This window comes from Balaenoptera borealis, assembly GCF_965194805.1.
Source record: "Balaenoptera borealis genome assembly, chromosome: 8".
NCBI lineage: Eukaryota > Metazoa > Chordata > Mammalia > Artiodactyla > Balaenopteridae > Balaenoptera > Balaenoptera borealis.
In genome coordinates this window covers 75,874,420-75,900,339 of record NC_138865.1, presented here as the reverse complement: position 1 = coordinate 75,900,339, position 25,920 = coordinate 75,874,420, and the positions used below count along the sequence as shown (strand labels likewise).

At 39.0% G+C, this 25,920-nt stretch overlaps 1 protein-coding gene across 21 annotated transcripts in view; it reads right to left on the bottom strand.

The window, feature by feature from the left end:
• Nucleotides 1–25,920, bottom strand: part of TMC1 (transmembrane channel like 1) — a 431,339-nt gene that overhangs the window by 165,793 nt on the left and 239,626 nt on the right. For 17 of the 21 annotated variants that reach the window (XR_014247278.1, XR_014247279.1, XR_014247280.1 and 14 more), the window contains 3 exons: nt 23,647–24,784; nt 21,487–21,586; nt 17,170–17,332 (listed from right to left, as the gene is read on the bottom strand). Coding sequence is in view for 17 of the 21 variants with exons in the window: in XM_082401409.1 (XP_082257535.1) it covers nt 17,170–17,185 (16 nt within the window). In the remaining 4 variants the exon portion in view is untranslated. Of the gene's footprint in view, nt 1–17,169; nt 17,333–19,060; nt 19,112–21,486; nt 21,587–22,039; nt 22,061–23,646; nt 24,785–25,920 lie in introns of those variants that run through there. The other 4 variants (XM_082401394.1, XM_082401404.1, XM_082401402.1 and 1 more) reach the window with 4 other exon arrangements.

Sequence of the window (25,920 nt, the reverse complement as noted above, 5' to 3'; positions counted from 1 at the left end):
ATCTAGGTGTATAATACTACAAATTTTCTTTTAAATACTGTTTTAGCTGCTTCTCAAAAATTTTGAAATGCTATGTGTTTATTTTAATTCAGTTCAAAACACTTTCTAATTTCTCTTCTGATTTATTATTTGACCCAAGGATTATTTAGAAGTGTGATATTTACTTTCCAAATTTAGGGGGATTTTCCAGGTATCTTTTACTATTGATTTCTAATTTAATTTCACTATAGTCAGAGAATATACTCTGTATAATCTGAATCTCTTCAAACATATTGAGATTTATTTTATGACCTAGAATATGGCATATCTTGCTAGATGTTTTATACGCCTTTGAAAAGAGTGTGTATTCTGTTTTTCTTAGGTGGAGTTATATAAATTTCAATTAGTTCAACATGGTTGATAGTGTTGTGGAGGTCTTCTATATGCTTATTAATTTTTTTGCTTGTTCTATCAATTATTACAAAAAAGGGTGCTGAAATCTGACTATAATAATGAATTTGCCTATTTTTCCTTGCAGTTCTATCAGTATTTGCTTTATGTATTTTGAAGTTCTGTTATTAGGTATATAAATGTTTAAATTTGTCATTTCCTCTTGATAAATTTACCCCTATCTGTATGAAATGGCATTCTTTATTCCTGGTAATATTCTTTGTTCTGAAATAGAACTCAACCAATATTAACATGGTCACTCCAGCTTTCTTTTGATTAGTTTCATATGACTTTTTTTTTTCCATCCTTTTTACTGTTAACCTATTTGTATCTTTATACTGAAAGTGAGTTTCTCATAGACAACATATAGTTGAATCTTGATTTTTGAATCTAATCTGACAGTTTCTAACTGGTAATTTGGGTATTTAGACCATTTACATTTAATGTGCACATCTACATAATTGGGCTTAAATCTATCCTCTTGCTATTTAATTTTTGTTTGTCCCATCTCTTTGTTTTTGCTTTCCTCTTTTCAGCCTTCTTTTGGATGAACTGACTTTCCCAATGATTCTACTTTACTGTCTCTTTGGCTTACTATCTATACTCTTTCTGATGCTATATTAAGTGGTTGATTTAGGGTAAAGTGGTACTTAATAATAGTCTATCTTCAAGTGATATACCATTTCATGTATAGTGTAAAACCTTACACCAGTATGTTTCCATTTCTTCCCTTCCAGACTTTGTGCTACTATTGTCATACATATTTTCAAGTTCACTAATCTTTTCTTTTGCAATATCTAATCTGATGTTAATCCCACGCAGCATATGCTTCATCTCAGACACTGTAGTTTTTAATTTTTTTTTTTTTTTTTTTTTTACTTGTTTATTTATGGCTGTGTTGGGTCTTCGTTTCTGTGCGAGGGCTTTCTCTAGTTGTGGCAAGCGGGGGCCACTCTTCATCGCGGTGCGCAGGCCTCTCACTATCGCGGCCTCTCTTGTTGCGGAGCACAGGCTCCAGACGCGCAGGCTCAGTAGTTGTGGCTCACGGGCCCAGTTGCTGCGCGGCATGTGGGATCCTCCCAGACCAGGGCTCGAACCCGTGTCCCCTGCATTAGCAGGCAGATTCTCAACCACTGCGCCACCAGGGAAGCCCGACACTGTAGTTTTTATCTGTAGAAGTTTAATTTTATCTTTTTAATTTCATCTATGCTGCTACTTAATTTTCCCATTAGCCTCTTGAATGTGTGTAACATAGTTATAATAACTGTTTGTCTACTAATTATATCATCTGTGTCATTTATGGGGCAATTATGTTTATTTTTCTTATAATTATGTGTATTTTTATGCTTCTTTGTATTCATGATAATATTTGATTACATAATAGATATTATAAAATTTTCCTTATTGGGGTGTTAAATATTTTTATATTCCTATAAATATTCTTCAGTTTTGTTCTGGTATGCATTTAAGTTATTTCAAAACAGTTTTATCCTTTAGAGTCTCACTTTTAAGCTGTTAGGTGGGACTAGAACAACATTTGGTCTAGGGCTAATTTTTCCCTATTGCTGAGGAAAAACGTTTCTGAGTACTCTACCTGGTATCGCATGAATTCTGAGGTTTTAATATTCTTGCTGGTGGAAAGAGGAACTATTCCCAGACCTGTGCAGGCTCTAGTGATTGCTCCCTCTAATCCTTTTGGGGGTTCTTTCCCCAACCACTTGCATGCATGGATCATTATTCAGTTGAAGAGTCAGTAGGAACAGTGCAGATCTCCAGAACTCTCTCTCTCTCTTTCTGTCCAGATTTCTCTTCTCTGGGAGTCTTCCCTGTGAATTTTAGCTGCCTTAGTCTCCCTGGGCTCTAAGCTGTATCTCCTCAACTCAGAGAGCTCATTAGTCTCTGTTTATATTCCCACCTCCCTGCACCGTGGCCAGGAGACTCTCTCTAAACAGTCAGCTGGGGCAATCATGAGTTCACCTCATTTGTTTTCCACCTCTTAGAGGTCTCTATCCTTTGTTGTCTGAGGTGAAATGTCTTGAAAACTGTTGTTTCATATATTTTGTCCATTTTTTGTTTCAGAAAGGAGAGTAAATTCAGTATCTGTACTCCATCTTGACCAAATGAGAAATCTATTCATGCTAAATGTTCTAGAATTCTGTAAGTTGATTTCTTTTCTTCCAGTCACATGGGGGGAAAAAAACAAAAAAACGAAAAAGCAAAAACAGAAAAACATGAGTCAAGAGCCTTGGCTGCCTCCCATGTCTTTCTTTTTTGTTTCATATTCAATCACCTCAAGTTGATTCCATATGGAATTACCAGTTTTGAATGGTCACATAAATTAACTATGCATCTGTTAACTAGAAATAATATTTATAAGTATTTTAATGACATTCAGAAATGTTTATGACATATCATGTAAAAAGATTATAAAAATTCAGTATATTACAGAATATAAGTGATCTGAAATAAATGCCTTATGCAAAAAGGGGGTGGAGGCTGAGATGAAATATGCCAAAATGTTAGCAGCCATATCTGGATGATGAGATTGTGAGAAGTCAGTTTCTTCTTCTTTAGACATTTTCTGTATTTCCAAATTATTAAGGTAAATGAATACTTACCATATTTACTTTTAAAAATACTTTAAAAAGCAAAGCTGTGTTCTGTTTTTTATTTTTTTTTATTTTAAGACTGAGATTTAGGGAGACAAAAAAATGGGGGAAATTTTTGGAAAAAAAAAAGCTACATAAAGTAAGAGGTTACTGCTTCACTATGTCTCCTAGACTCTCATGCACACTCTTACTTGCTTGACCCTTGCAGTTATAAAACATACCCCTGTGCCCCTGTAAAGAAGGCCTAGATTATAAAACATCATGAAAAAACAGGAATAAAGCAGCCAGAACTTAGCCAACAATGTTAGGAGGAAAGAGTCAACTCATAAAATGTTTAGTGCTTTCTTCAGTAGTGGCTAAAATGTTCCACCTTGCAATGGAGCTCAGAAAAATGTCTCTGAGACATTCTGGAAGTTTAAGGAGAAGTAATGAGAGAGAGTTTCAGTTAATTAACTCTACTTTCCTTTGGTTACCAAATTAAGAGACCTCAGCTTACTATTTCATTCTTAAGTCAGGTACCTGCCATCATCCTCACTTTACAGAGAAGAGAACAGTAGTGAAATGTCCAGATAATTCATCCATTAATTCACTCAATGAACAAGAATACAACAACTGTCTATGGAGACAAAGTACTAGGAAGGACTTTGTAGCTTAGCTGAAGGAACTGTCTCATTCTTAGAATCAGGCAGACCTGAGTTCAAAACCTAGCTCTGCCACTTCAAAAAGCATGACCACAGGCCACATCAGCTTTCATTTCAACAAATTGTAAAAACAAATAATTTCATAGTAGTGTTGTGATAATTAAATAAGTAAAATGTATGTGGCAGTGTCTGGTATACAGAAGACACTCAACTCTATATTAATCTAATGAAATCTGGGGAATCATAAAGTAAATAAGATATTTTTCTTTCATTTCAGGAAGTGCAGTCTAGCTAGAAGACAGGCTATGCACAAATAAAATAGTTGGTGTAAGGTGGAATGTAAGTAAGTACCCTGATACTTAATGTCAAAAATAGGAGCTAAGAAAGAGGAAACATCCCAGGGAACTGAAGTGGTCAGAGCAAGGTACATAAAAGAGGTAGACTCACACTGAGTCTCCAGATGTAAAGAGATGGGAAATCACTCCCATCCTAACAAGAAAAAGCTTAACAAACTGAAAATCAACAACTCTTCTAAGATCTGTCAGAGAATCGAGGTCACAGGGCAAACTGTTGCTCCCCCCAAATTAGAGACAGAGACAGGCAAATACAGAGAACTGCAACTTACCAGAGCAAAACCCTACAAGCAGAAACCCCTGTGGGAACTGTTAACTGGGTAGAAAATTCTACACGTAATTGACAAATTGGTGAAGGCTCCCTGTGAACAATTCTGAGAGTTAAACTGAATCTCTAAAAAAGAATTAGAATTGGTAGAGAGGAAGTTACAGCCCCAGTGAAGTAAACAGAGGATGGGGGATGGAATTTATAACAATAGGTGCTGTTACCTGTAAAAAATGAATAAATAGAAACCTCAGTTAAATAGAGTTGGGAGACCAGAAGGGGGAGCTCTCACACCCTGTGACCAAAACAGAGCACAACAGGAAGAAGACAGATTCCTTTCCTAGCACAGACTCAGCCAGTGAAAAGCCATGGACTCTTGGCTTACTAAAGCCCTTTCAATTTCCTTTCCTATTTTGTTTTTAATAATTTTTATTGGAGCATAGTTGATTTATAATGTTGTGTTAGTTTCAGGTACACAGCAAAGTGAATCAGTTATACATATACATATATCCACTCTTTTTTAGATTCTTTTCCCATATAGGTCATTACAGAGTATTGCGTAGAGTTCCCTGTGCTATACAGTAGATCCTTATTAGTTATCTATTATATATACAGTAGTGTACATATCTCAATCCCAATCTCCCAGTTTATCCCTCCCTCCTCTCCTCTCTAAAAAAGCATTCTCCTTCCCTTCCATGCAGGGACTTGTACATGGCTCACCATGGTTGCATACCCCTAATTGCAATTCTCTGCTGATCCCCAATAAACCCATCTTTCTTGGAGAAATATCTGGCAGTCTGTTTCAACTCAACATACCTGAGTATATTACTGCTAAGCAATTGAAAAATCACAGGGATTAAAAATGTCCAGCGTCCACAGAGAAACCCAGTGGTGGTTGTGTTATTGTCCCAATTTTTAAACAGATTAAGTGGGTAAGTCCATTTATATATAGTGGGTTGTATATATGCTTGCCTTTATTCCCAGGATCTAACTACACATGGTAGTGAAGAAATTTTAAAAGGTATAACCCACAAGACAAAGGGAAAGAAAGAATATCAGCAGATGAGCGATCTCTACAACATTTCGAAAATGAGAAAACAGAGAAGTCTGGTGTATCCACGCAAAGGAGTGCAGTGCATGTGCATTTTTATAGTGAATGTGCAGCAACTAACAGGAAGAAAGCTGACTTACACTGCAGAATCCAAGGGATTAGACCTCAGAGGCTGGAGGAAGAACATAGCGTAGAAAAGTGCCCTAACTTGAAAGTCAACATGGGAAATTTTCTTTGCCATGCCACCTCACTGAGGTTGCAAGAGCAACTAGACAGATGGAGAAATCAAAAACTGCCAGGTATCACTAGTTCTCCTACCCTGCTTTAGTTTTCTTCATAGCACTGTAGCACCTGACATTATGTTATCTAGCTATTTGCTAACTGAGCCACTGTTCATTTTCTCCACAAGCAGTAAGCTCCAGGAAGGCAGGACCAACCTTTGTTGGTCTTCTTCAACTCTTTCTCCTTGGTGCCTGGCAAATTGTAGCACTCAGTAAATATTTGTAGCATGAACGAGTGAGTGAATAAATGAATGAATGAACCAATCCACCAATGAACAATAGGGATATAACACAGTAACTTCCTTCCAGTCTCAGACTTACCACATTTCCCCCTGAGTCTTGTTTGGGGCCTTTCCTATACCCTTCCAAGAGGAAGAAAGATCATGAGCCAAGTCTCAGGAAGGAGGAGACACTGGCCATGGAGGGAAGAGAGAAGAGCTCTGCCCAAATAGATCAGGACTGCTTCTTTAGGGCTCTTCCCTAACTTCCTTAGAAAAGATCCTGTGTTTTCCTTAACTCTATCTCTCGTGCCTCTCAATATCAAAGCACTTTTTAAAGTAGCTATTGTAAATTTTTCCTCTCTAAATTTTTGATATTTTAATTTCCTGTCTTCTCACTACAGCATTTGTGCAGTCCAGCAGCTCTGCTCCTCATATAACCCCAGCCTCTGCCATGCAAGGGAAATGTAACTTCAGGGGGATGGAGAGGAACCACGGCAGGGAACTGCAGGCTGTGTTCCCACTTCTGCACACCATTATACAGACCATTCCATTCCTCTTCACAGAGAAAGCAAATGTCTCTTTCTCATGAGTGGGACAATTTTCTCTCCTAGTGGTCAGTGCTGATAGCTCACAAACATCTAGCACCCTCACCTACAGCTACACATAGACAAGGAGAAGTTTAGAGGTGAACAGATTTTTTTAGATGAACCAAATGATTGAAAGTCTATTAGATTAATCTCAAAGTCTATAAACTAAGGTGGCATCATGGTGCCAAAGGTAACATTCAGGTATCCTGACCCACAGCCTGAGTCACCAGCTGCCAGACTCGTGGATTCCAAAGAGGAGCTTGCAGTGGTTTATTTCAGTTCGCAGGTGCTTCCACCCAACCCCTCCCAGGTCATTGAATGCAGCGTTAAAGCGCCCTGGATGTGATATTCTATGTGTGAATATCTTTGCACCACCTTCTATAACAACCTATCTAAATAAGTCACCAGGTCTAAAAATAGACCTACTACCTTAAGTTCTGCCTTTGATGCCATATAACCTACCAAGGAAAATAGTATCGGAGGCCAACCTCCTTTTCTAACACCCCCTGCAAGCAGGAGCTAAGAACAAGGAGTGGGGTCCTAGACTACACTCATGTCTTCTTACACCTACCTGAAAGTGGGTCTCAGGAGGTGTCTTATAAAGCGTAGGATCACTCTACTTACTATCCATGTACCTGTTCATAGTACAGCCAACCGATCACTCAATAAATATTTACTAAGTCTTACTATTCTTGTGGCAGTAGAAGATACATGGTATTAAAAGTCAGCCATGCCCCTGCTTTCCCATATCTTCCAGTGTAATCAGTGATATGATACATTCTGAAATTTCTGGAAGAGTCCTGATTACAAATATTTTGCTAGCCATGATATATTGTTGCAGAATTTTCTATATTTCTTTATTTTAAAAAAGTAACACATTTTTTAATATATAGCCTATTAAATGAGCACACTTTCATATTATTAGAACAAAAGAAAACAAAACCTTTGAGTGTTATTAAACATCAAAACATAAAAGATGAGATCTGACACATGCAAAAGCTTTCTAAAGAGATAGAATGGCTCCCAGGGCATAATAAGTAGCCAAAGTAATGTTATCGATGCACCTGAAAAACAAAAGCGGTCAGAAGAGAGGAACTGGTCAGAAAAAGACGCACAGAAAGTGGGAAGCCAAAAAGGAAGTGACGTTAGTGCTTATTAAGCATTATCAAGTGGGAAGAGATCCATATTCTGGAGAAGACAAGCCATTCTAATGTTTATGTTCTTTGTTTTTGTTTTTTTGTCCTGCCGGCAAAAGTGGAATGTTCCATCAGACCTGGCTGAAATATCCCTCAAGTGTTTCAACCTATCCTGGCGCTGAGCATGGGCTCTCCAAGCAACATTTGCATTATAATCTGGTTCCCCATGTAGATTTTCTTTAGGGTAATAATGGCTGGCCAGCAAACATTAACCGTCAGTGAGTTTAGCAGCAAGCCAATTGACTCACCTTGTCCTTGAACTTTTTCAACCTAAGAAAATAAAATTAATTTCATAAGTTTGTAAAATATACATATATATATATATATATATATATATATATATATATATATATATATATGAAGTGCACAAATTGGAAAAAAATGATCTGGCTAGTGTGTCAATATTTGGTCTGGAAAAAGTGGTAACTATCCATATTAGGAACATAAATACCATCTTCACTCCAAAGCACCTGAAGAAGAGTGACATGTTAATGATGCATACTTAATGCCACAGGAAGTATGAAGAGGAAGAAATTGTGTTTTACTGAAGAAATCCAGGAAAGCATCACAGAGGAGGTGGGAATCACCTGAGCCTTGAAGATGGGCAGGGTGATGATAGGAAAAGATTGAGAGGGGCTAAGGTGATTACTTCAATAAATTAACATATAGAAGTTGGAAAATGTGCTGGGCATGCAGGGAATGGAGAGTGGGTCAAATGGATTAAATATGAACTTAAAGTAAGAGTAAGTTCAAATAGCAGGAGACCCTGACATACTGGTTTGGGAAATCTAAACGTCACATGGAAACAATGCAAAACCATCTAAGCTTTCTGATGAAGGATGAGACAGAATGGAATGATACTCTAGGAATTAGGCAATGTCTGAAAAAAGATGAGCCATGGCAGAAAACTAAAAAGCACTCCTTTACCTACCAATAATTTACATTCTTGTGTAAAAATAATGTATTGATATTTTCCATCCAGATACCCAAATAAAAATCAAATGAAAGCAAGCTAAAAAGAAAAGTGGAGGACAGAGTTTAGGGTACTGGATCCTAGATCACAATGGTATTATTATAATATGGGGAAGCCACAGGAGGGCACAAATCTTTGGCCACTTCATAATTTTGACTGGAACTTGCAAGTATCTCTTGCCATTATTTTCTAAGTATTCTGTGGGAGGTTAGCATTACCAATATGTATCTATACTGAAATCTTTTATGTGGAGTCAGAGAAACTCTGGAACTATGAAAACCTGTTTGTGTATCTGGGGAGTTGGAACAGAAATAGAAAGGCAGGAAAACTTCTTTTTCTTTGAATCAAAAATATTTTTTAAAGGCAGAGAGTATTGGGGGAGGAGATGCTATTGTATTAGTCACTGCCTCTCAAAAACCAGATATTTAAGAACTGAATTATTAACTTGAATGTAGTTCAGTAAGTTCAACGAAAAGGAAGTATATTTGAAGTTAGAGAATTCCATTTCACAAAATCACCATATTTTAAGGCTTGGGCTAGTTGCAAGTTTAACTTTCACATAATATTAGCTGTGGAATGAAAAAAACAAAACAAAACGAACTACTCTTGCTGGGAAGACTGTTTAATTATTCATTACCCAGGAAATGTCATGGTGGTGCATAAATGAGGGACCCATTTTCAGTTTAGACATTAAGCAGAAAGAAGATAGCATCAACATCCAGAGGGTAGGAAGGCCTCTTCAATTTACACAGTGTGTAGATAATCCCTCCCCTTCAAGGAGAAAGGACAGACATGAGGAATAGGACAGATAAACCATTAGCCTCAGGTGCAGAAAAAGACATATAGCATCATGAAGTCATTCTCAGAGTTAAAAAGCAAAGATTGTGAACTCTCTGTCATAGATAATTAAGATTTCACAATTAGAGATGCCAGGCAAGATCAGACCGGGAGCAGAATGGAGCACAGAAGGGTAGATGAGCCATACCACCCTGAAAGAAATTCCTTAGCTGTCTTGATTAAAGCTTCTAACTGGTTCCCTTAAGAAAAAGAACTGGATATTTATATCAAAATCTACTGTGTGCCCTACTAACTATAACTATAGCTCACTTCAGTAAGCATAGATTATTTAATTAAAAAGTAAATAAATGCTACCTTTAATCAGGTTCCATCAGATTTCACTTTCCAGCCCTGGCTTTCAGGTAGATCCTGTAGCTTTCTGGTAATTTACAGCTATAAGAATCACCTCACTTTGATAAGCCATACTCATTTTCTGGTATCAAGGTATTAAAATACACAGTCCAGTCTAAGACTTGGTTAATGCATTCTCCTGAGGGCCTTTTGCAATACTCCCATAGGTATGACCCCAATACTTCACTCCACAGGCAGCCTCTGTATCCGTACAATCCTCATTCCAACAAGCAACCTTCTTGGATGAAGACTCATCAAAATCACTCAACCACTGTTACTTTCCACTGTATCTATTTGGTCAAGGAAGAATATATGAATTCTTGCCTTGATAAATGATGGAAATGTAAGCTGTTTTCAATAATTCTGTGTTTGTTTTTAGAGTATAATTGCTTTACAATGTTGTGTTAGCTTCTGCTGCACAACAAAGTGAATCAGCCATACAATATGTTCCTGTTTGTGGGTACTACATATTATATGCTATTAGCAGAAAATTGTCTAGGATAGAGAGTGAAAACCGGCTAGAAAGGAAGCAAGGGACAAGAAAGTTAATATTTATGGAAGACCTCCTATATATAAGTAAGCGGGACTAAAAGAGATGAAATGATTAGTTATAGTAAACAACCATCATTTTATTAGCCCAGTTACTCTGCTTTTATGGGAACTTTCCTACTACCTCCCCAACATTTTCTGTGAATTGTATCCTGACATAAACATACACACAGTTATTCACCCACACGGCTGAGAAAATGGAAGCTTTAGCCACTCTTAGCCTCAGTCTTACCTGTCACGTCTATTACAAAAGAGAGAAAATCATATGCAACCGGAAAGAATGAAGCAGATTTGCAGAGGTAAAAGACAAAGAGAATTTCCTGGGTTTGCTATAGGGCTTCAGCCTCTGGTTCTAGCTGAGCCTGAGACTCAACTTCATTCTTCCTTTGGGCTCTGGGAATCCCCCCCAACCAACCCCCCCACTATATTTTAGCTTAGGCTAGCTAAGCTGGAATATGTTGTCTTTAACTAAATTGCCCTTAACTAACACACCCACTCAAGTTCTAAATCCTATAAGAAGTGAAGCAAGGATTCAAACCCAGGTCTGCATGATTCCAACATTTGTTCCACTCCCCACACTGCCAAGAGTTAATGATATGGTGTGGTGATAAGAGCAAGTATAGTTCTGCATAAACAGAACCATAGCAGTCAGAACTTTAAAGTAATCATCCAGACATACCCAGAACTGATCAGACTTGTATCTATGGAATGTTTCGGCTCCACAACTAAGGGTTGATCTGGATAAACTGAAGAATGTTCACTAGAGAGCCATAGAAGAAGATTAAATATTGGAAATGAGAAAAAGTGCATAGTATATATTGCCTCCACAATTCAATTGGTACTTCATATCCTACACCCAAACATCTTTCTCGTAATGGTCTTACACTGCTTTTTAATATTTTCTATGTCTTTGTCTCATCTCCTCAAATAGGTTTTGAGCTTCTTCAAGTCAAGGAATATCTATTATACTTTTTGTTGTATTGTGTTAAATGAACTAAAATTAAAGAAGACAGCTTGTTCAAACACAAGAGAATAGAGGATAATTTAATAATAGTACTGGTAAACATGAATCTCTACATTGATGGGAACTGACTTTTTCCCATACCACAACCAGAAGAGCAGAAAGAATTCTCACATACTAATATGAGATATTTAAATTAGTGTTAGGGATAAATTTCCAAATTGAAGCAATTGTTGTAGCATGTGTCCAAGAGGAAAAGCCTTAGAGATTCAGCTTCTACATAGGGGTATTTTTTTTGTCTAGGACAGTTTTGGTTTGGATCCTTTTTACTGTCTCACTAAATAATGATTTATGGACTTCATGCCCCTTCTTCAAGCCTTTCCAAGACCTATGGAGACATCAGACAAGAGTGGAATTTTACCTTTTTTTCCCCATTAAAATACACTACGTGGATATACTTAGTATTTCTGAATATTGGCATATGGAACTCAAATACTAAAAATCTGTATCTTTAGTAAAAAAACAGACCTGTGAGTACTACCCCAAAGTAGAAAAATATGTTTTGAAGGTATTTACTTTATATCATTTAAAAGTTATGGTAACTGAAGGAAATCCTCTAATACTCAAGCCGAAGCATACTATAAATGCAGTATTGGAATTTTTGCTTCCAGCCACAATGAAGTAATTAGGAATGCATTAACCCTCTTACCTTAAGCAACTAGACATCCAGACCAAATATATGAAACATCTCTTTTCAGACACTGCTCAACAGAAAGCTCAAAAGAGTGATTCCTCAAAGAAGGAAAGCAAATGAGATGCACCCTGACATTGCCTGATCATTTTGCCTGAGGAGAGTTTCTAGGCTGCAACACAGGGAGGGGGAACCCAAACAGAGGCTTGTGGTCTCACTGAGTTAAGGAGACACGGTTCTGATTTCACACACACACACACAGACACGCACAGAGGTGGGGGGGATGGCGAGCTCTAGATCTGCAGACAAATCTTTTCTAACGTTGGCTGAGTACTGATGTGTGCATACATGTGTGGTAACTACCAAGGCCAGGGGAAGAACACTAGAAAGGATGGGCAGAATAGTTTCTGAAGTTCACAAGAGTCAGGAAAAGTTCGGATTTTCCAGCAGTCAGAGAGGAGAGACCTTGTAATTCAAGAAGCATTGGTTAGAGTCCTCAGAAAGTTATTGCCCAGACCAAATTAGCCCTGCTCTGAAAACACCCTAACACAGCTTAAAACCAAGCCTCAGAAGCATCCAGCTAATTTAAAGTTAATTGCATCCCAGAAAATAATCCAACAATATTTAAAGGAATACAGAAAAATCCAGGACCCAAAAAACGTAAAATTTAACATTTTCAACAGTGAATTAAAAAATCACCAGGTAAGGGGCTTCCCTGGTGGCGCAGTGGTTGAGAATCTGCCTGCCAATGCAGGGGACACAGGTTCGAGCCCTGGTCTGGGAAGATCCCACATGCCACGGAGCAACTAGGCCCGTGAGCCACAACTACTGAGCCTGCGCGTCTGGAGCCCATGCTCCGCAACAAGAGAGGCCACAATAGTGAGAGGCCCGCGCACCGCGATGAAGAGTGGCCCCCGCTCGCCGCAACTAGAGAAAGCCCTCGCACAGAAACAAAGACCCAACACAGCCAAAAATAAATTAAAAAAAAAAAAAAAATCACCAGGTAAGCAAAGAAGCTGGGAAAATAATGCCTCCCATCCAGAAGAACAATCAAATCAACTGATAGAAACAGATCCAGTAAAGACCAGCATGATAGAATTAGTAGACAACAATAGTAAAACAGCTATTATAAATACACTCCACATGTTTAAGAGCATAATAAAAAAATAAAAAATATTTTAAAAATACAAATCAAGCTCTATAGATGAACAATACAGTATCTGAAATGTGAAATACGTGGGATGGGATAAACAGTGGACTAGATGTTGATGAAGAAAAGAACACCAAACTTGAAGACATCAATTTTATTCAAAATGAAACATAGAAGGAAAATAAGATTAAAAAATGAAAAGAACATCTGTGACTATGAGATGATGGTAAACAGTCTAAAATATATGTAACTGGAGGGAGAATCAGAAAAAAGTGAGGAAATAATGACCAAATTGTTTTAAATTTGATGGCAACTATAAACCAAATATCCAAAAATGTCAGCAAATTCCAAACAGAAAAAGAGATTAATAAAACTATACAAGGGCAGAGCATAAACAAATTGCTAAAATGAACACCAGTAATGGGAACATCTTAAAAATAGACAAAGAAAAATGACATAAAGACAAGAATGATTACAGACTTCTCATCAGAAACTATGAAAGACAGAAACCTTTAAACACTAAAAGGAAAAATACCTAACAAACTAGAATTCTATTTCCATTGAAAATACCCTTCAAAAACTAAGGTAAAGACTCTTTCAAACAAAAGTTGAGAGAATTCATTGCCAATAGGCCTGTTTTACAAAAAATATTAAAGGAAGTTATTCATGCAAAAGGAAAATGATAGCAGATAGAAATTTGGATCCAAAATATGGAAGAAAAATCACTGGAAATGGTAAATATATTGACAAATATGAAAAATTTTTTCTTATTTTTCAAAATTTCTTTTAAAGATAACTGAGTGTTTAAAGCAAAAATAATAATGATAGATTGTGGAGTTTATAATATATGTGGAAGTAAAATATACAAAAACAATAACATGAAGTATAGGAGAGGGGAATAAAATTATACTGTAGTAATGCTCTTAAAATATATGTGAAGTGGAATACCATTATTTGAAGGTAGAATGTCATAAGTTAAAGCTGTATACTGTAAACCCACTAAAATAGAATAACAACAAAAAAAGAGCTAACATACCAATAAAAGAGGAGATAAAATGAAATAAAAAAACACTCCAAAAGAAGTTAAAAGAATAAAGAACAAAGATACATGGGTTAAAAGAAATAAAATAGCATAAAACACATTAAACATCATTAGCCATTAGGGAAATGCAAATTAAAACCACAATAAGGTACTACTACACACTTTCCCCAAAGGCTAAAATTAAAAAGATTCACTTGCAATATCAACTTTTGGTGAGGATGTAGATCACTAGCACTGTCATGTGTTGTTGGTGAAAGCACAAAATTATACAGCCACTTTGGAAAGTAATTTGGCAGATTCTTATGAAGTTAATCAAACACTTGCCATACAACCCAGCAATTCCAACTCATACATTCACACAAAGACACATACTCAAATGTTCATAGCAATTTTATTTATAATAGCCCCAAATTAGAAACAACTGAAATGTTCATCAACAGGTGAGTGGATAAACAAACTGTGGTACACCATACAATGGAATACTACCCAGCAATAAAAGGAACACTACTGAAATGTAAATGAATCTAGAAAGTATTATGCTAAATATAAGAAGCCAGACACAAAAGAGTAGATACTGCATGTTTCCATTTACATGAAATTCTAGAAAACGCAAGCTAATCCACAGTGACAAGAAGCAGATTAGGGGTTGCTTAGGTCTAGGGGTAGACTATATGGGAGGTGGGAGTAGAATGTGTGGATTTATGCCAAAGGGGCATACGGAACATTTGGGGGAAGTAGAAATCTTGATTGTGGTGGTCATTATGGCATGTATACATTTGTCAAAACTTGCCAAAGTGTATATTTTAAATGTGTACAGTTTATTATACACAAATTATACCTCAATAACACTGTTTTTAAAAGTGGAGTGAAAGAAAGGGAAATAAAACAGTGCCAACATTTTATCAGTCATAGGAATACTGTCCTTAGTCATCACTAATGGGCACTTCAGACCCAGGAAGTGCTGTCGACTTCAGAGAAATCCTGAAAGCACAGGCCAAGCTGGAAACAAATACCTTAATGTTCCTAATTTTTAAAGGCCTTAAAGAACTTGCAAAGCAATGTTTCTGGCTCTGGTTTTGTTTTGATAATTATTCAGTACTGCCCCAAACACATTAATCTACAAATTCTTTGAGAAGAACTCTGTCACATCACGTTCTTCCCAGAGCACATAAAAAGAATCAAATGAATTGTTTGTTGAATGCCAATAAGTGACCAAATGAATAAACGAATGAATGAATAAAATAAATTTCTATGGAAATTAATATCCCAACACAGCCGTATATTATTTATCTCTTGTAGAAAATGCTACCTATCCATCTTTAAATATGAAAAAAAGATCATTTATTTGAGCATCACAAATCTAGAATTTTGAAGAATCTGTATGAGCAGGGCTGAGTTTTATTTTTGCATTGTTGAAAAAAAATCATATGGTCAAACAATAGTATAGAAACATGGCGATGATTGCCACCTTTATTTTGTATGTTATATCAGAGTTTACAAATGGCTTTCACAAACATTAACTCATCTAAGCCATTTAGGACCACTATTTTACCAATAGGCAGTTTCTGTCTGTAAATCACAGAATCTGTTGATGCACTGAAGGAAAATTTCTGAGGGCTTTTCTAGTTAATCTGTTTCAAACAATGATGAAAGAGAGAGGGTGGGGAAAGATCTCAACATGTTACATTTTAAATTACAATTCAGGATTAGCATCATTTTTACAAATGGTTAAGATAGCCTGAGCAGCCTTATTGCAAGTTTTTGTAAAAATTGTTGGAGTTCTAAAGAGAGCCTGCCAATACCTTCACTACCAAAATAGCCTGAGGAGTTTGAGGACCCCAGGTTGGAACACCCTAAAGGTGCTGAAGTTGAACATCTTATATAAAATTTGAACCCTACACTTATTAATGGAAAACCAACCCCAACTATTAAAAGCTAATATACAACTATGAGCTATTTCTAATAGCCTCTTTGGAAAAGTGTGTTGAGCCTCAAAAGAAGTGGTTGGTTTTGTTTTTGTTTTTGTTTTCTAAAAGCAATGACCTGTTTTGATAAAAATATTCCTAAGACTGCCCAGATGTTTGAAGTCCATAAGATAACTGAGCATATTAAATAGGATACTGCTCAGATTCTCAAGACTCAGGCCTGGATGACTTTAACAGATTATCTCTACATGAGATCTCTGTCTCCACTTTCCATTCTAAGATTAAATAAGTCAGCTAAAGGAACGACGGAGACCAAGGCCATTTGGATTAGAAGTTCTAGGCTGAAAAGCAAATATGCATTTCCAGGTTTTCCATATTTAAAATTTTACCAGTTTGTCTTCTGGGGACTGAAATGAGGATGACAACAGATCTAAATGTAAGCTGCATTAGCATCACAAAATGACAGCTGAACATGCCACCCACTATCTCCATAGTACTGAAAATGCACCTCTGTGACAAGTCACAGGTACCAAGAATGTTTCATCACATTGCTTCCCTTCACATAAATACCCCCCCATAGGGTTTTATGTCTCTCTTCTTAGCTTTCTCTGCCTTAATCCTCTTTCCTCTACTCTTCAGCTTTACTTAATTCAGAACTGTATCTAATTCAGAAATTGAAGCAGGACAGGTCTCCCTCACAAACCTGGCCCACACACCAATCTGACAAGAGGTCACTGCTATGGACTAAACCCCAAGCAGGAGTTGCTGCACTGGAATATCAGTGTTATTTTGCTTTCCCCCATTACCTTCTTAAATGAAAGAAAGGTAAGTTCAAGCACTTACTAGTTGGTGAAATCACACATCCATTAAAGAAAAGAAGTTGAAGAAATATTGAACCCTTCCCAATTTCTCAAGAAACAAAGGGACTCTCCCCACAGAAAAAATAGAAAGGGGAATGCCCCAAAGAGGAAACAAAAATTGTGAAACAAACTTTTCAAAGTGCCCAATCTCTAAGAAAGGTAGAGGATCCTACAACCAGGTCTTTATTTTGAAATACCTTTCTTGGGCGGCATCCTGGTGGTGTCCTGTCAGAACGTCTCGGCTGCCGGTTAACTTGAAGAAGGATGACAGGTTGAAGGGACAAATGTTTCAGGTCTGGTCCGGCACATGCACACAGTTCTGCCTGTTGCTGAAAGTGCTCCCTGGTGCCATTTCACAGTCTGAAACATAAGAAGGTACTAATTTCCTCACCATTAAATTTTCATGAATGTTTAGTTTGCCATTTAGGGATGGAGTACTCAGGTCAAAAGGGTTGTATGTGGGGCTCATGTTTGAAATAAAACTAAGCTGATCGTGCAAGTGGTATTCAAAGCAAATCTGGCTTCATCCCATTCTGTATGTGCTTGCCTGCCTCGTTTTAAATACCTTCCATGCTAGGGCTTTACCCTAAATACATGCACAGAGGGCAGTGTAAGGGAAAGCACTTTTAGAAGAGTGAGAAATACTGACCGCTAAGCAGACTTTGTAAATTAAATGAGTAAATAAAGAAGATACTCCTAAGTGTGGAGTTCAGGTTTAAGCAGCAAAGCCACGGCGCATTCAGTTTAGCTGTCAATCTCAATGTGGGGAAACTTGGAGATATTGTGTTCATTTTCTCAAATTCTCTGAAAATAAAACTTGCTATAAGAGGAAACTTATTTTCTGGGAAGTTTAAAAAAAATTTTTTTTTCTATCACACTTCTCAAAGGAAGGTAGTAATCCTTGCTTTAAAATGGTAAACAAAAAAGATTTCCATCACTGAAAAGAAAGGGACAAAAAGTGCTGAAATTTAATGTTGCAAAAGAGGCTCCCTTTTGAGAGGGAGAACACGGGCATTCTCTGGTTACTTTGGTGATAGCCGCTGACCTTGGCAAGAGGAAACACTGTTTTGAAATGGATCCTGGTGGCACATTACACCAAGGCAGCTTTTGGCTTCACAGATGGATTTGTGCACAGATCTGACCCTTCTAGAATATGAAGCCTACTACATAGATTTTAGCTAAAGTAGTGTGTAGCACACCTGGAATTATGGTTTAAAACAAAGCTCTGTAAAGTGATGCTCACTTAGTTTTTTCCTATTCTGGACATTAGATCTCAACTGTAATAGTAAGATAGGATATAGCTGATACAAGTACTTACATTTAAAGATTTACAATGAAAGTTAAAGTGGTTCTTTAACTTGGGAATTTATAAGGAAATTGAGAAGTTTTGTTGCAAATTGTTGGACCTATAATCTAGAGTGAGAACAGTATGTAATTTAATTTATATTAACTTTAAAAATATGTAAAATAACTCTAAATGCTATTCTAACAAAAACCATAATAAACTTATAAATAAATTAACAAAAGATGTTCTTCAAGCCTTGTGTCCAGAAAATTATAAAAACAATACTAAACAAAAGATTAAACACAGAAACCAACAAAGAAAAATAGATTAATTCACACATGTTAAAATTTAAAATTTCTATTCATCAAAAGACGTTTCAAAGAAATTAAAGTAGAAAATACTTACAACTCACACAACACTTCATAAGAGTATAAAAAACAAAGAACTTCTACTTATCAACAAGAAGAAAATCAGCACCCCCAAAAGGGAAATAAGTGGCAAAAGATTTTAACAAATATTACACATAGGAAGATATAAAACCTAATAAAAATGAACAAAACATCAGCAGTAATTTCACAGAAGAGGGAACACAGAGCCAACAGACATATGAAGAAAGTTCCAATGTCATCTAGAGAAATGCAAATCGAGACCACAAGCGGTAGGGGCATGCTGGTTTAAACCTCAGAAGTTCCCCGGGTGAAATTTGAAACTGGCTCCACGCATGGAGGGCAAGCGGAGACCAAAGTAAGAGGCAGACCACTCCAGATTCATAGCTGGTGGCTTTAATAAACAAGGGAACTCACATTTGAGGTTTGTCTCTGGTGGTCGCAAGATGAGTAGATCTCAGCACTGCCCTGCAGAATGTTAAGGGTTTATATAGAGGCTTTAACTGGGTTAGGTTTTGTATTCAGTCCAGATGGTCTCAAAAACACATTGCTCTTGCAGGACTGTGTCTTTGAGACGGCTCTGGTGCAGGGAAGGCAGGCAGAATGCACCTTCCAAGGACAGGGGAGGGGATAAGGAGCCTCCAATTGCCCGGGTCCAGCTTGAGGGTCAATAACAGTCACATCCTCTCGATGACCTCCCTCCAGCTCTCCACCCCTCCTGCTGGCTCTTAAAATTTTACATGCAACCCTTTTTCCATAATGTGCCCTGAGTGGTCAACGAAAAATTTCATTAGCATGGCTCATTTGCGGCTATCTGGCTATGTTAGAGGCAAATACCACAGCAACAATATGGGTACGTGCCAAGAGAAAACACAAATTAAGGTAACAATTCACAAAGTAAGAAACAATTTTTTCCATTAAAAGCCCCATGATCCAAACCACTGATTTATTAAGCTCCCTAGGTGGGGGTTGGATTACTCAGGGTGTTCACTTGTATCCCCGTGTGCTTTAGTAAAAATGCTGCACGGTGTGAACACACACATTCTACTTGGGTAATGGCACAGGTGCCTCCTTGGGAGGCAGTAATACTGTCCAAGACCACCCTATTTCAGAGGACAGCTTTCCTCGTTAGAGACATTTTAGTGTTCAGCAAGGACAGGTTCTGTCGGCTATCATAAGGCTTGCTGGGTGAATTTAATAAGGGCTTTTATGTGAGCTATACCATCCTCCAGGCCAATGAAAGGAACAAAGATGGCAGCCAGATGATCGTACCAATGGAAAACAGAATGCACCCTTCTGGCCTTGAGGAGAAGGAGGTTGGCAACTTTTGTTGCCGTGGGATAGATTTTCTCCTGTGCCCAGGGAAAACCCAGGGTACAGTGGCCGAACCACCTAGATGGAAGCCATGGCCAAAGATTCATGCCACAGAACCACTGGGTTTCATTTGGGTCTCCCCAATAAATACCTGTATGGTGTGAAATAGAATGACTGCACAGTTCTGGTGATATCTCTCTTATATTCCTGGTACAGTTAGCCTGGTTCTGTTTAAAATGCTTTTAAAATGCTTTTTCTGGTCCCAATGTAGGGGTGCATGGGTGCTCAAAGGTCCAAAAGCCGAGGTGAATCCATCCCAAATCTAAGTGTAGCCACCCATGGCTCTGATGATGGTATTCATAAGACCCTTCTGGTCAGCAATTTGATGGGCTGCCTGTGTAGTTTGATTGACATAAAAAGAATACCCATTGATAGTGTGTGCCACTGGCCAGGTTTTTGGATCAATATTGCTAATGTCAGATGAATTAAGAGTACTAATTCTAGTTTGTTCTTCCTTTATGTACTGCTTTAGTGCTTTCCAATTCCCTCCCTGCAGTGGTGACACCAGCCATGTCAGTCCCCAGAAGGTAGAGGAGGGCAGTTGCCCACAGTCCAACTTTCAGTGCAAAGGGAAATGGCCAGGGCTCATGAGTGATCACCAGCCAAAATATTCTGAGTTCAGCCCATTGGCTGCTGTGGTTTGCTCCTGTTTCCATCCAGATGGTGTCAGTGTTGGGCTGAATAGCAAGTGCAGTCCATGTGGGTGGGTTGCCCCTACTAGACCCCTCTGTGTACTGGGCATCAGCAGCAATTTCCACTATTCCCTCTCTACAGCCTACAGGGGCTGCCACAGGACTAGGGACAGAGGCATTTGGAAAACCTTCATGTTCTACAGGGCCTAGTTGTACCCGCATTTCTAGAGACAGTGGGCTGGAGGACAGGTTAGTCCTCTTCTTCAAATAGGCATGCCTGTTAGTCAAAGTGGGAGTTTGAGCTATGGCAGAGGTAGGTCGGTGGAACATATTCTCAATCCAACCTTGATAGGAACAGAAGTTCTTACCATGATACACTGTTCTTTCATGAGAGGCCCTACTGGAAGAGTGCTGTGTACACTGCTAGGAGCCACGGCTCTATGGGCTATACCAGGTTTCTGCCCCCTTGCAGAGTTGGGACCAAAATCCTAGGGCTACTCTCTCCTTCTGTTCTCTCTGCTACAGTTCCCAACCCATACCTTCTGGAGTCACAGACACGTCTAACTCAAATGGTAGCCCTGCTTGGGAGATGCCTAGAGCTTTAATCTCCTTAGTATGTTTGCCCTCTCAAAGGTGGCTCGTTGTTCTGATCTCCAGTCTCACACATGTCCTTTCTTTACCAGGCAATATAAGGAATGGAAACACTGTGCCAGGTAGAGAATAAAAGTCCTCCAAACCCCCAAAATTCCTATAAAAGCTTGCACCTCTTTCATGTCCTTAGAGATTAGCTAGGCTTGCACCTTGTCCATAATAGCTCTGGGACAATTCACGTCTTACCTGATCACATGACTCCCGGAGACTTTACATTGGTGACTGCACCTTCAGTTTTCTGTGTGTTCACCTCCCATACACTTGCTCACAGGTGTTCCAGCAAAACCTGCAGTGTGAAGTCAGCAGAGGCAAGGCTTCATATGTTGACATTACATCATCAAAGCAATGGGCCCATTTTACACATGTGGGGAAGAATAACAGGGACAGATCTCCAGGTACCATCCCATGACATTTTGTGGGGCTGTACAGGTAGCCTCACGGAAGAATTTGAAAAGTCCATTATCGTGCCTTCCATGTGAAAGCAAACTGAACTTGTGACTCAGCAGCCAAGGTATTCTGTAAAAAAGCATTTGCTAAGTCCAGAACAGCATGGTCCACTCCTAGGACTGTGGCCAAAGTATCTAAGATGGTGTCAATTTTGGGCACAGCTGCATGAAAGGGGGGCATAACTTTGACCAGTTCTCAGTAATCCGCCATCATCTGCCATGAGCTATCTGCCTTTTTTTACCAACCATAACGGGCTGTTGAAAGTGCTATGGACATGGTGTAGAATACCCACTCAGTGCAGTTCTTGAGTAGTTTCTCCTATTTCCTTGACAATTACCACTCTTCGTTAGGGGGAAGCGTAGGCTTACTGATTCCCAGTTGGCATTTCCCCTCAGCAGTACTGGTTTGATTACTCTAACATGGAGGCAGAATTCACCGATAGAGGTTTGCAGAGTTTGGCCTTGCAGGATGTCAGTGCCCAATATGTTCTCTGGAATTGGAGAGATAAAATCTTCATATTCTTGTGCGGGAGAACACCCAATCTGCAGTGTCAAAGGGACCTTCCTGACCTTAACCAACTGCCCTTGGAAACCATCGATGGCGCTGAAAGGCCCAGAAAATTCCTGAAGTTTACCAGGTATTATAGAGTATATTCAGCTCAAGTATCAATCAGAGCTGTCACCTTTTGTTTATTTCTGGGGTACCAGCGAATAGTGAGCTCAACATGTGGCCTCCAATTGCCCCCAACGGCCCTCACTTGGAGGCCATCTTGGCTTATATCCTACACCTGGGGAGTGGGAGGCACCCACCCCGAATAGGACTGTATCCCTGAGGCCTCTGCTGTAGCAGTAGGTACATCAGGGATGGTAGGGCAGGTGGGGCAGGTCTGAGCTCTTGTTCAGCTTTCAAGGCTTTCCACAGGCCAGCTAACACAGTGTTAGGTTGCCGGTCTATCTTTTCAGGTGTGATCCTTGCAGCAATGAGGTCAAACCACATTTGCTTCTGGGTTACTCGTACCAAACCATTTACAGCCAATTGGGTTAGCCTGTTGTCTTCTTGAGCTCCCTGTCTGTCTTAGGTCTTTCCCACAGCCTGTACCTATCCTGGGATTTGTCAGTATCCCCCAGATCAGCAGTGGCCTGCCCAACATCAAAAACGTCTCCTCTGGGGGCTTCCCTGGTGGCGCAGTGGTTGAGAATCTGCCTGCCAATGCAGGGGACACGGGTTCGAGCCCTGGTCTGGGAAGATCCCATATGCCGCGGAGCAGCTAGGCCCATGCGCCACAGTTGCTGAGCCTGTGCATCTGGAGCCTGTGCTCTGCAACAGGAGAGGCCACGATGGTGAGAGGCCCACGCAACGCAATGAAGAGTGGCCCCCACTTGCCGCAACTGGAGAAAGCCCTCACACAGAAGCGAAGACCCAGCACAGCCTAAATTAATTAATTAATTAATTAATTAAAAAAAAAAAAAAAAGTCTCCTCTTATGACTGGGCTCAGCATGGTTATCAGTGCCCCATACCAGGTACCGGAGGCATACTGGAGTATCTTGGCTTTCATTCCTGCAGTGAATGTAGCCCAATCAGGGCCTTCCAAGACAGGGGCGTAGATGGCCTACCTCATTTCCCGCTCCCTAAGAATTTGTTGTACCTCCTCTAAATATATCCAGGGCCTCATATGTCCAGAGAGACCCCCGTATTGGGTCAAGCTTCCCTGTAGGATAGAATAATCCAATCTATAAGGGAGTGAGTGCCTTGACCTCCCCCTTGCCCCTCACCCCTGAGCACCCCTGAGCTGGAGAGAAGGCTGTGTGGTGATATTGTTCTTTTTCTTGCCTCCTGCCCAGTCAGAGAAATGCCATTGCCCCCTTTCCCCTGCCCCTCAATCCTGTAACTGTACTAACCATTCCTGGATATTTTCCTGGCCTTTTGTTGGAACTTGATAATTATATCAATAAGCTCAGTGAGCATATATTCTCTCATCAGGTACGTTTCCTGAATTGGGGGCTGCCTTACTGGCTGGGGTTGTTGTTGCTGTGTTTTTGCTTTCCTTTGAATTATGGGTCCAATGGCATGGGGTGTATCATCAGTTTCACTGTCAATCACCATAAAATCCTCCTTTGTTTTCCGCACTTTCCCAGGGAGTCCACCACTTAGTGTCCCAATCAGGCTTTGTCACAGGTGCTCAGACCTTAATCCATGGCAGCTTGAGCCCTCCTGGCCTTGCAAAACAGCATGCTAAAGTCTGCAACTTAATCATCCTGCTCTCCCACCTTGTCTGCCAGCCCCGAAGCGAGCAGGGCACTGGAGAGTGCACATCCTTCTCTAACCTCAGTTCCTCTTCCAACTTTCTAACTCAAGCTTCAGCCTCTGGTTGGTCATCAGTGTCAAGTCGTACTGCCCACCCTAGAGGCCAGCCCACTGCGCGGCGGTTCATTTCTCTTCTTTGCAGCAGTGTGTTATGCTCAGTTCCTCAAACAAGTGCATTAAACCAGTGGGCATTTTTGGGGCATCACCATACTCATGTGGTGGTCCACAAGCATGTAACATATGAGCAACCCCTCTTGACATGAAGGATGATGGCCAACCCTGGGTTTCCCCTATGGATGCCTCTTTTCCAAGATCCATTTCTTCAGTCTCCTGCCCAGTTCAACAACAGTTGGTTTTGCACCTACTTGGTAGGTGGCGATTTTAATAAGCAAGGGAACTTACAGGAGAACTTGTCTTGGGCATCACAAGACAAGTAGATCTCTGCACCCACCTGCCAGAATCTTAGGAGTTTATACAGAGGCCTTAACTGGGTTCAGTCACATATTCACTCCAGATGATCTCAACACCTTACTCTCTCAAGGCCATGTCCTCAAAACAGCTCCGGCTATGGGAATTGTAGGCAGAACATACATTCCAAGGGCAGGGGAGGGGGTGAGAAGCCTCCAGTTGCCCAAGTCCAAGTCCAGCGCATGGGTCAATCAGCGATCATATCCTCTTCATGACCTCCTCCAACAGGTATCAATTTTCACCCATTTGGCAAGATTATTAAGCCTGAAAATACCAAATGTTGGACAATTAGGATAAATAGGATCTCTTATATGTGTCTTATAAGAGTATAAATTAGCTCAACCACTTTGGAAAACAATCCAGTTAAATCCTGTGAAGATAAATTTTCGCTTAACTTATGACCTGGCAAATTTACTACTAAGAATATGCAGAAGAAACTCTTGTACATATTCATGAGGATTCAAATACTATGCATTTTATCAGCACTGTTTTTGATAGGAAACTCTTAGCAAAACTTTGAAAAATATATAAATTATGGAATATAAAAATTATGGAATATTTACAAAACAGAATGTTATATAGCAATAAAAGTGAATAAATCAACAAGCTAAAACCAAAAATTTATATGTAAATGCAAATAACTTAGAACTGGAAAAACAACTTTGAAAAAGAAGAAAATAGCTGGAGGACACACACTACCTAACTTCAAGACTTACTAGAAAGCTACAGTAATCAAGACAATGTGATACTGGTATCCAGAGAGACAAAATGGATCACTGGAACAGAAAAGAGAGACCAGAAATAGACCCACACATACATGGTCAAAGGATTTTTAACAAAGGTACAAAGATAATTTAGTGGAGAAATAATAGTCTTTTCAATAAATTATGTCAAAACAATTGGATGTCCACACATTAAAAAAATGAACTTCAAAAGTCAGAAAGAGAAAGACAAATACCACATGATATCACTTATATGTGACACAAATGAACTTATTTACAAAACAGAAATAGACTCACAGACACAGAAATCAAACTTATGGCTACCGTAGGGGAAAGAGGGTGGGGGAGGGGTAAAGTAGGGGTTTGGGATTAGCAGATACAAACTACTATATATAAAATAGATAAACAACAAGGTCCTACTGTATAGCATAGGAAACTATATTCAATATCCTGTCATAAACCATAATGGAAAAGAATATGTATATATATGTATAATTGAATTAATTTGCTATACACTAGAAACTAACACAACATTGTAAATCAACTGTACTTCAACTTAAAAAAATGAACTTCAATCTGCATCTCACCACATACAAAAATTAACTCAAAATGGACCATAAACCCAGTGTAAAATCTAAAAATGTAAAAATTGTAGAAGAAAACACAGAAGACTATGGG